This window comes from Solanum tuberosum, unplaced genomic scaffold (assembly GCF_000226075.1).
Source record: "Solanum tuberosum cultivar DM 1-3 516 R44 unplaced genomic scaffold, SolTub_3.0 scf00110, whole genome shotgun sequence".
In the NCBI taxonomy this organism is placed as follows: Eukaryota; Viridiplantae; Streptophyta; class Magnoliopsida; order Solanales; family Solanaceae; genus Solanum; species Solanum tuberosum.
The window spans coordinates 118,587-130,282 of NW_006239037.1; the positions used below are offsets into that span (position 1 = coordinate 118,587).

Genomic DNA, 11,696 nt, shown 5'->3' on the forward strand with positions numbered 1-11,696 from the left:
AGAATAATTTTTTTTTTTTTTTAAGTTTGGAAAGCTGCTCATGACTTGTTTTCTAGCTCAATCTTCATAAATTGTATTTCTCCTTTACATATATAACCAATCACAGCTCCAACTTCATAAATTTCAAATAAAGCAAAATATATTTAAAACCTATAGGCAAAAATGCCTTCTAACAATTGTTAAAACTCATTGAACATAGAAGATTTGAATGTGACTGGACATTTGATTCATCAACTAACCGTTGTCTAACCTTTTTAACTCGAAATTCGAAAATAGTTCTTTCCTTCCTTTTGTTCTGAATGAATTTGGGGAAGAATGGAAATCTTCTGGAGGAAACTACATCATTGCAATGTTTTTAGCTCCATTAAATAGAGAGAAAAGAAAGGAACATTTTCGTACAGACTAGTCCTCATCGCGTAAATATGGATAAAAATTCACACTGATACACACGTTTCAACAAACACAAGCAGATTGTAAACATAACCTTTCAAAAATAAAGCAAAATCACATCCTCTTTTGCATGCCAAGAGAAGAATAGACTTGCTTCATGCCCATAACTTGGCCATCTACAGTATTTTTGAAAAAATGTAATTATATACATGGTGAACATGCGTATTCTGCAGGTATCTTGAACTCTATTAATGCTCAGACAGCACTTCATCAGTTTGTGGCAACATTGGAACGTAAGAAAGCCAAACGATGATGCTATGTGAACAAATCGATAAACCATCCGTGTCATGCTTGTCTTTGTCTAAATTCAGCTATTTCATGCTAGTCATCCTGTATCCTGGAAACACAATTTCAGGAAGCAGATGATTTGTGTTGTCATCAGCAAAATTTCGAAAATTGCATGTAGAAGTCCAACTAATTTGTGAAGCTAGTGGGTTGAATGATTTTTCTGTTTCATGGATCATTGAACTCTATATATTATTATTATGCAGTTACTAAACATCCTGCAAAAACTCATCTAATTGTATATGACACAACTAAAGTGTGATAAAGAGAAATAAAAGGAAGAAGGATAAGATGGTTTCTCTGTCAGCCAAAGGATGGGTTATTACTTGCTATGTATGGAAAATGTGTCTTGACCGAGAAGAGTTGGCTGATAGTGACATCTTCAATCTTCCAAGTTTTAAAAGTTGACTGGTAGTTAAGATTTCACTCAAGAACATCCTAGACTATGCAAAATATTCTCAGCACCAATGATGCAAGCAAGAACTGAATCCCATTTACTGCGCAAACACCAAGTAATGTATGAGAGAAGTCATAAGGTATAGATCATGTACTATGTATGACACCATAGATATACCTCGAATAGAGCCATACTCCAATCTCATACACCATAACGCTTCAAAGCCATACTTAGACTTGGCATTACATTATATGCTTGATAAGATCTTCTCAATTCAATAATCGAACCTACCTGCAGCAGAAGGCAGGAAGAAGAAATATTTCAGTACGACATATGAAAGACAATGACCATTCTACTACATTCCCAGGAGTATAATAGCAGTGATTTCTACTAGGTTGATAAAAATTACCAGACAACCTCAGAAAAACTACTTATCTTTAATCTGAGTTTGTTCTCTACCTGAAACACTTTGCCTATTTAAGTTAACGGGTTAATTACATATTACCTCCTTGTGGTTTCAGTTGCAGTTAACTTCCTTCGTCATATGGAATAGATATCCCCTCATTGTGGACTCAAAAATCATGTGAATTACCTCATTACCGTTAAACCATATTTCCCACTACTATTAATCCTTTGAAACAGTAGTAAAATTTCATATTTGCCTTGTTAAACTTATAATAATCTACCAAGCAACCCCACAATATAAATACATTACTTTATGACATTGCAATGGACAGAGGATTAAATTTTCGCCTGATGCAAGGCGAGGTCACAGCCCTCTGAAAGATGAGGGAATGGATTCCCTGCTATTTACAATATAGCTTTACAACATGATGCATGTAAACCAGAATATAAAGCAGATAACTACAAGAACATTCTGCATATATATCAAAATGTAGAGCAGGTAACTACAGGTACATCCCTCTTAGAAGAAATTGACAAGACTAGGAGATTGACAGTGATACAATCCTGGATAGCCCACACAGCATAGAGACAATTACTGTTTGAGGAGTTGAATTCATACCACATATATATAGTATCATGGAGGGTTAAAATAGGGCTAAGAAGATATTTGGAGGACCAGAGACGATTGTTGCACAGTTGGCTCAGGATCAATTCATGAAGTACCAGTCATATTAAAAAGAAAAAATGGACTTGGGGTGTGAATTGGGAGAACTTACGACTGACTGAATATTGATCCAACTCTCTTTTAGAGCAGTCCAACTGGAGGTATATGCCAATGCTGGACAATTGATGAAACATTTAACTTATCCAAGGAACAAGAAGAGACCAATTTCAAGTGCATAATGAGGGTGTCCAACAACTTATTGGTTGCTTAAAAGAGAATGAGGAATCCATTAAAAGATAACACCAGTCATTTTCCTTCTTCAATTAGTTCCTGGATAGAATAAGATGTGTAGAAGCAAGAGATGTTTGCTTATCAAATCGGCTTGAAACAGATTAAGTCAAGGCACCTGCATCATGCTCTTTTTGGGGTTAGAGAGCCTAACTAGTGGGGGAGCGAGGGAGATTTGTGTGTGTTCGGAAAGCAACTATTCATGCATGAAAACCATGAACTTACAATCACTAGTACTGATGTCAAAAAGATAAGTTAAGGTATCCACATCACATTCTTTTTGTTCCTCTTTTTTCATTTGCTTTTCCCTGAACCTTTGGGTAGAGAGCCCATTGGCAGGAGGGAGAGGAACTCGTGTGTGCTCCGAAAGAAACTATGCATGCCTGAAAACCCATGAACTTACAATTATTAGCACTGATGTCAATCCTATTGCATATCCTTCATTGATGCGCCGCAAATAATGGTCTAGAATGGTGGATGTGGTGGCCAAAACACTTAATAACAGACCACCTACACAACAATCCAATAAAATAAAAAAGAAAAGAGAAGTACCATCTGTTAGTGAATTGCACAAACAAGAAATATAGGTTTAGAGAGAGAGAGAAGATATGTACCCCAGAACCGCGTTGAAGCTTGAATCTTTGTCAAATATGCAATTGTGGCTTTTCCAGGTTTTATACTCGGAATTCTAGCACCTATCTTGTTTAAGTAATCAGCAATTTCTTTTGGCATGTTCGCCTGGTCAGAAGTTTACCGTTAAGTAAAACTGAGCAAGAGAGAATATCCCTAAAAACCTTTCAAAAACTTTTCTTTCTTCAAGTGACAGAAGCATAGAAATTGATATGAGATTGACATCAGATAATCAGTTTTTAATAACTTTTCTAAGTGACTTCCATCTTTCCTAAAATGACTACTCTTTCTCCCACTACTATTACTCAGAGAAACCTCAGCGTTATGTGGTCTTCTATCCTTTTTGACTTCCTGGCTACCTAATTAGTAACCTTAAAAGGTTGATTTCAGTTTCTATTTCCCAACCTCAGCCCTGAACATTGTAAACTCACCAGCAAGTCTGGGTATCTTTTACTTATTTATTCACCTTTACTAGACCAACTGGTATTTTGGGCTTCCCCTAATGACTGGAGTGCTTCAATCCAAGGGAATAGGTAGAAACTTCTCAGTCCAGAAACATCCTTGTTAAAAAGGACCTAGTGTATTGAATTGATTCCATTGATGTTCTATCCACTCCAATTGAACAGCAATCTTCAAGGAAAAAATATTTTGTGCATGTGACATTTTAAAATCTACTTTCTACATGCTACGTTAATGGCAACTTACAATGTCAAATATGTTGAAGAGGAAGACAAAGAAAGCATAAACTGTATAGTAAACCCATGGATCTGCGCCATGTGAAGTGTCAGGATTCAAAGCGTCTCTAATGTGTTCCCAAAACCTTGAACCAAGAAGACTGCCAAAGGAACTATGTGTCAGAAATCTGTAGCTGAAAACCTCAAAAAACTGATGTCAACTGAAGCTCAGGTACAATGATGGCTCCATATCACTGATGTAGGTAAGATCCAACTTCTAAAACATTGGTAAAGAACCACTGAAGTTTTATATTTTATACGCAAACAACCACTAAAGTAGTGGTGTGACTGTAATCTAATTTAGTTGAATATAAAGTAACCTTGCAAGAATGCCGGGAAGTGCCAACAGATAAGAGGTAACAAGGATAGGCTGCATTCCTGCTGGATTTATGTTGAATGGGATATAAGGCTCCACTGCTGGAACTAGAGAATCCTCTCTGCTCAAGATGAGTAACTTAAATCAGATGCCAATATATAATATGCTATTCCCAAATGAGTACAATATATCTCTGTATGTAAAAAAAACTTAATTCTACGCTAACTGGCTTCCTAGGCAGTACAAATTGATGTAATTGACTCAATTTAGTACTATGTTTTTGGTGTAATCAGTTATACTCAAATGCTACTATCTCCATAATTGATGTACTAGACTCAATTTAGTAAAAGATAGTAGGATTTGAAGGACATGTTGTAAATATTGACTAGTACAGTCTTAGTACTGTCTTTTGAAAAATATACAAAGTTCCAGTTTCAAAAAAAAAGGTAGTACAAATTTAAGTTGTAACCAAATCCCAAGCCAAATAAAAAATCTAATTCCAACTCAATAATTCAGGTTCTCACAAGTAACAACTGGACAGTTTCTTTCTGTATACGTGAGTGTGAATACTTGTATGAATGTGTGTGTGCATGTGTGTATGTATCCATACTTACATGGCAGGCAGTCGTCAGGCACAAGCCAGACATGTTTTATCATCAATAAAACCAAGGCAAATTCCTTTTTCTTCAGACATGAAATGTCAATTAAGTGAAACAAATAGTTCAATCTTGTCCTAAAAGGCTACAAACTCAAGCAGAGTCACAAACTTTTCCCATTTGGTGGAGAAGTACATGCCTTGAGCATACAAATATATTAATGACAGTGTGCAGTAATATCTTTTATTACTCGCACTCACTTACACATGATCAAGCATGCAAGAGAAAGCAGCTACTTCAGTATTGCATGCACATGAAAGCTTCAATCGAGAGAAGTACAAACATAATGGAGTTTAGATGCATTTATAATTGTCAATGATTGAGCTACTCAATAATTCCTTGATAAGAAATTTCCACTCTACATACAGCTCCAGTTACAGCAGTAGTTAAAATTCCATCATAAGATTTCACTATAGCATTGCCCAGTTCTTAATTTAAGATTCCCTCGTTACTCAAGTAATGTTATATGTCCCCCGAAATCTTAGCTTGTAAAAACATTTACATAAGCATTAAGATACATGTAACTACGCGTATGAAGATTTCACAATACTCCACAAACAGAAAATCTGGCTTCCAATAAAAAGAAAATGCAAAATCAACAGCAATTCAGGGTTCAAGTCACCTTGCACCAGAAGCAACTTTGAAACCATAATACTGCAGCTTAACTTTCCGGCACCCTTCACTCACAACGACAGCCCACATTGTAACGACAGTAAAAACACCTAGTACTGCAAGTACATAAAGCCACCAGTTCCCGCTACTTCCTGTGTATATGTTAAGGAGGAAGGGAACTTTAATCAATAATTTAGAGGGACTGGACTATGCAATCCTTGTATCAAATTATATTGTTATGTTCTGACTATTTCTCGGATCATGACCAAACTCCACCACAACTTTAAAATGGGTTCAGGACAGAAGAAGGGATCGATTCTCGTACATAACATGCTGATATCCTTACCAATAGAGTACAATGATCAGAAAGAATTAAAAAGCTACAGTATCTCATTTGTAACCCACCTGATATTTGAGTTAACATTTTCTGCAATGTATCTGTGTAGCCAGTCAAAATGCCCACACAAATAATCAAAGTTGATCCTTGACCTGAACCATCCATTAGTCGTCAGCAAACATGAAAAGGGTCGCAGGAAATAAAAAAGGAAGTACTAACCAAATTTATCATTCAGTTATAACTTACATCAATCAATGGACTAAATTCCCTTACCAAATTAATTCGGGTCAGCTAATTTTCAGCCAGTTACATAATTCCTCAAATACATCAATAAATCAAGCAAGTATCCAAGCCAAATTGGGGTCAACCAATTTTAGTCAATTACATAATTCTTCAAAACTCTTACAATCTCGGGTTCGAGCAGAAGAATTATAATAGGACTGCCACAAGTATGCCATAACAACTTCAACAGCCAGTGATACTAACTTTCATCAGAAATAAAAAGAGTCATCATGTCACTAGTTTACATTCCTTATGTTTCAATCAAACGGGCCTAGTTTTCTTTTTGGTCACAAAACGCAATCCACGTCCCTAAAGTTAAGTTTAAACACAATTGGCGAAACTCAAAAGGTCGTTGACCATTTGTTTGAACTCTTCCCTAAGCAACTCCGTTTCTATTCTTTTTTTGGAGGGACAAGGATCTTTGTCTTTAACAGACTAACAGGAAAAAGCCTAAAATTGGGGAAAACAAGTTGAATTAGAATTCTAAGAGATGTTTACAAAGGAAGTAAGAAAAGAAAATTAAGATACAGAAAGAAGCACGGAAGGAAATAAATACCAAATCCAGACTCGGTTATTTTGTCGCAGATCCATGACATAGTCATTGCACCAGAAACTAAAAGGGACATAGTCATCAACACATGCTTAACCCTGCAACGAAATGAAGGTCATTCTGAGTGGTACTAATTTCGGCCAACATCATGCAAATAATACATCAACAGCATGAGAAAAAACTTTGACCTAAACAACTGGGGATGAGGAACAATAATTTACAAACCCTCTCAACTGTGAAAGATGTAAATATATCCAACCTAGCCATAACTCTATTGCCTGTCTCATTAATTAGTACTATGTCATTCACAAATAGCATACAGAGTGGTGGCTAGACCGATTTTGTTGGGGCAGAGTGCTGGCCAATCAAGAACTTCCATTTTTGAAAGATGGAAGTTGCGGAAATGAGGATGCTGAGATGGATGTGTGGACACACTAGAAGAGATAAGATTAGCAATGAGGATATTCGGGACAAGGTGGGAGTGGCCTTCGTGGTGGACAAGATGAGGGAAGAAAGACTGAGATCGTTTGGACATGTGAAGAAGAGATGCATAGATGCCCAGTGAGGAGGTGCGAGAGGTTGAATATAGTGGGTACAAGGAGAGGTAGAGGTAAGCTGAAAAAGCACCGAGGAGAGGTGATTAGACATGACATAACACAGCTCCAGATTACTGAGGATATGACCTTAGATAGGAGGGTGTGGAGGTCACGTATTAGGGTAGAATGTTAGTAGATATGAAGTGTTGTCTTGCTTTTCAAGGGGTTAAGCCATATTCTTATAATATCTTGCTTTGATTCCATCATCGACGGTTGTTTATTGTGTTTAGGTTATCGCACTATTATGTGGTCGTCATTGTTTCCTTATTAGTTGCTTTGTTTTCTTCACTGTCGTTTTTCTTTTTTCATACCTACTTTGATATGTGTACTCGAGCCGAGGGTCCTTCGAAAATAGTCTTTTAACCTCCACAAGGTAGGGGTATGGTATGCTATACTCTACCCTCCCCCGACCCCACTTGTGGGATTTCACCGAGTATTCTATTGTTGAGAATGTGGAACAAGAACAATTCTTGCGACCTTTTGGAAGAAATGGAGTTAGAATGATGTTACTGGAAAATGAACTCCCAAATTACACAATAAAAATAATAGTGACCTTTTGTGTAGAATGAAAATGAAAATAGCAAAACTATGCTCCCATTGATTATTACACGAAAAAATTGTACTTCTTACCTATGATTGGCAGCATATATTGAATATGGAAGTGAGTGACAAGAGAGAATAAGAGCTTCCAAAATTGCAAAACCAAGCGAGATCCACCATCTAAAATAGATCCAAAGTTTCATAAGCTTGTGCAAGTTTGTGATGACAAAAAAAAGAAATTGACCACCAAAGTAAAGAAACAACCCATCTCACTTATTGAGATGAAAAACTAGACATACATATAACTTTTGATCTTCTCATGCCCATCTAAGCCCTCTTTTCTCAGCTTCACTAAAGAAGGAAGAACGTGACATAATACCTGTACGGGAAAGTTGGCATTCACTAGTTTAGCACAAAATTGAGGCATTATGCAACAGAAGGATGGATCCAACAATTTCATATGCCTTGGTCTCTCAAACCAGAAGGACACATGAATCAGTTGCTCATTCAGCAACAATATTAATCAACTAAAGAGCAAACACATTTTGTTCCACCTCTATAAAAATCCTTTTAAAGAACTCCTTTTATTTTTAGGAAGATAAAACCCTTCAGTAAAATGGCTAGGCAAATCGACAAAAATGAATAAAAAAGAAATGATGTTGGACGAACGGATAAGGTACTTTTGCAATGGGGCACTCACTAAGTATGATTACCGTTGTTGTTCAAATACCTTTTCTTATTATCTTAAACAGCAAATTTAGCTGTTATTTTCACTTTCTCCAACTCAAATGATAACCTCTCCTTTTTATAGATCCAACTCCGATAATTTTTTTACTTGGTGACTTAGATCCAACTCAGATAATTTCCGCCTCCAGGATCCCTTAAATCTCTTATAGAAATCACTTTGACAGATGCAGATACTGTTTAGGCAATTTTCGCCTGGAATTTCTCCTTCTACTTTTTATACACCAGAATTTCCTAAGGGCAAGTGGCGCACGTATGGGAACTCAACTACATTTTTTCACCTGACATTTGTATAATACATACTACACAGGTAGGTCCACAAAAAGATCTTTGTAATTCACTTTCTGAAGAAATGCTACTCTGGTGGTCCGACACAACAAATATATTTACTTAAGCAAAACATGGAAACAAAAACTTCTTTTCACATAATATGATAAGCCAAATTTTGATATCCTGGTTCGAAAAATTTATATCTGGTGAAAGAAAACTGACCTGCATAAGAATGGATGCCGCTATCTGAGGACTGACCCCAAGTTGGAAAAGAGAAAGTTTAAGTTCTGGAGTGGAATCACCCAGTTGATCTGCAAGGACGGTTTATTAATAATTACATGGGAGGAAACTCCATTCAGCGAGTTTGAAGAACCAATAAGATCAACCAACTTACTTCAAAACTGATCTAAATTAACTAGGAAAATATCGGTCTAGATGAAAAGGCGACTTACCAACTGATTTCGAGACAAAGCTGAGATAGTCTTCTGGAATCAACTTCCTGTCAAATCCTGGAAGAGGAATGAAATATCCTATACGACTAATGACAATTAAGATGGCAGTCACAAACAGCCTTCTCCTTATCTCACTCTTGAAAAAAGACTCAGCAGCATTATCAACGACGGAACCCAGTCTTACAAAGTTCAAGAATCTATTTCTAAATTGCTTCTGCCTAGGCTGCAAGGACACAAATTCGTTGGCATCTGTAGATGTTAGTGACACTCCCTCATCTTCACTCACTGATGAAGACTGTCCATAATGTAGTGTTTCTCCTGATGCTGCCCTGATACTTGTATAGTCGCTTGAAAGTTGATGGGTGAAATAGCTGGGCAATTCTTTCTTTCCATGAGACAATATCAACCCCTTCCGTGAAGAAAAGTGCCTTCTACTCAAGTCAGAAAATTTTAACTTGAGAGGAATGTGTATTCTGTTCAGTGGCAAATTATAGAAATGGAGATTACATCCAGCAAACTTTCCTGCTAGCCAAAAGTAATAAAAAAAGAAGGTTGGTCTTAAATGTGTTTCTACCAGTAAGAGAAACATAGAGCTTGAGTAATAGGATGATGAAGCAAATATATATGCTTTAGGTTTGTTAAGATTGGCACGTAATCCAAGTTATATGTTGCCACATTTTGTATAGGGCAAAAGAGAGTTTTAATATATATACTCCAGTCCAAACTACGCAAAATTCCTAACCAAACTAACAAGTGACAAGTCTAACAATTTCTTTTCCTAGGAAGGTATTAACATAATTACATCCCCTTGTCAACGTGCTTTAATGATAATTGTATTTTTAGGATAACTCCCTCAAGCCAAATAAAGTTATGTCAACTAAGCAGAACCTGGAAAGCTCACTTAAAAAAGAGTAGATCATGAAAGATATCAACTGCTTCGTAATTTACACTGTACATATTGAGTTTCAAAATCTGATCTTGGAGCATTCTAGTGTAAGTACCAAAAATACCCTACTAGAACCATTCCTTCAGTTATGCATCATTCAACTCCAGAAACACAAAGAAGGCCTTACAATTTATCAAACTAAAGTAATAGTAACATCTTTTTAACAGGAAAAACTAGTAATATCTAATTTATTTAAAACCAAAGCTGAAGTGAAAGATAGTTGTCTTATATCAGCAGAGTAAGTTGTGATTGTGAAGAACTTATTTTGTTCTCCAGTTAACCTAGTTCTTTGCTCAGCTCTCTTCATATCTTGTTCAGTTGGAAATGAGTCAACACTGCAGAACACATGATATCGGCCAGCTCTATCAAAACCACATTGATAGGGTAAATAATACTTCTCATCTTTCGTTTCTTCGTTGTTTACTTAGTGTAATTCTAGAATCTCCTGCCCTTCATTGTTTTCTCTTTTGTTTCTATAATTTGTTGAAAGAAGGGAGTGAACTCCTTTATCAATGCTTGTTACAATCTCCCTTCATTACCCACACGCACACGAGAGAGAGAGCAATCAATGTCTCTATCAGAAAATTAACTTAGAAAATCATTCATGTGACACTCATTTCATAATTGAGGAAAACAATACTATGCTAAACAAATAAGTAGACAATAGAATATTAATGGCAAAGCCATTTACTTAATTTTCTTGTAACATTCCGCAGTTTTAACAAAGACTGACCGGTGATTAATTTGAAAACAAATAAGAGCGCAAAAAAGAAGTATACAGACTTGCCTCGAATCCTCAGGTCCGTCGTTGTGGAAACCGGTGTATAAGAGCTGAGAATGGCGGCTTCCATGGCAGAACTTGAATGAAAAGTGCTCTAAACCTTGAGCTCCGAAATCAAAATTGTTCAATCCTTATCGCATAGTTTTTCCAATATAGGATGTCAAATAGTCCACACAAAAAAAGGTAAAGATTAAAATGAAGGGTACAAAACCGGAAAACGGCAATCTTGACAGTCTACAGAAGATCAGTTATGGAACTGAGAGGTAAAAGGAGCTCGACAACTCACTCCAAACACGAAGAAAGAAGCCCTCTCTGGCTTGTATTTTTGTAGAAAGTGAGAGATAGCCGAGCAAGAAAGGTCACAAAGATAGAAGACCGACTGGGGAATAAATATTTGTGTGTGGGTTTTAGGGGTGGGCATAAATAAGGAAAAGAAAAAATATTTGTGTGGGGGTTTTAGGGGTGGGCATAAATAACAGAGAAAAATGAATTGAATCGCACTAATTTAGTTTTTTGACTTTGATTTCAGGTGTTTTTTTTAAAAAAAAAAATTAATTTTTTTATTTGATGTTCAGCGTAAGAATTTTGGTATTTTGGTGCATCAAAGAATCAAACTTTTTAAATTTTAACTAAAAAATTAAAAGTCAATTAGTAGTTATATCATTCATAAACAAATTAGATTAGATTTAATATTCAAATAGTTAAATTCACATAGAAAATCTTTAAAAATATCGAATCAAACCAAATCGAAGTTGAGAAAA

The 11,696-nt window shown here is 36.1% G+C and overlaps 1 protein-coding gene across 2 annotated transcripts; it reads right to left on the reverse strand.

The window, feature by feature from the left end:
* Positions 1-396: 396 nt before the first annotated feature.
* Positions 397-11,350, reverse strand: LOC102583744 (preprotein translocase subunit SCY2, chloroplastic). Of its 2 annotated transcripts, XR_367452.2 has the most exons (15): positions 10,942-11,350; positions 9,209-9,730; positions 8,979-9,067; positions 8,042-8,121; positions 7,833-7,922; positions 6,613-6,704; positions 5,843-5,926; positions 5,448-5,589; positions 4,174-4,290; positions 3,825-3,954; positions 3,104-3,227; positions 2,893-2,999; positions 1,310-1,423; positions 1,062-1,232; positions 397-787 (listed from the first exon to the last, which is right to left on the reverse strand). XR_367452.2 is itself a non-coding variant. In XM_006349604.2 (14 exons), the coding sequence occupies exons 1-13, from the start codon at positions 11,003-11,005 to the stop codon at positions 1,334-1,336; spliced, it is 1,731 nt and encodes a 576-aa protein (XP_006349666.1). In that variant the 5' UTR covers positions 11,006-11,350; the 3' UTR covers positions 397-787; positions 1,310-1,333. The 2 variants fall into 2 exon arrangements, 1 of the variants encoding a protein (XP_006349666.1); XM_006349604.2 differs by lacking the exon at positions 1,062-1,232.
* Positions 11,351-11,696: the final 346 nt, after the last annotated feature.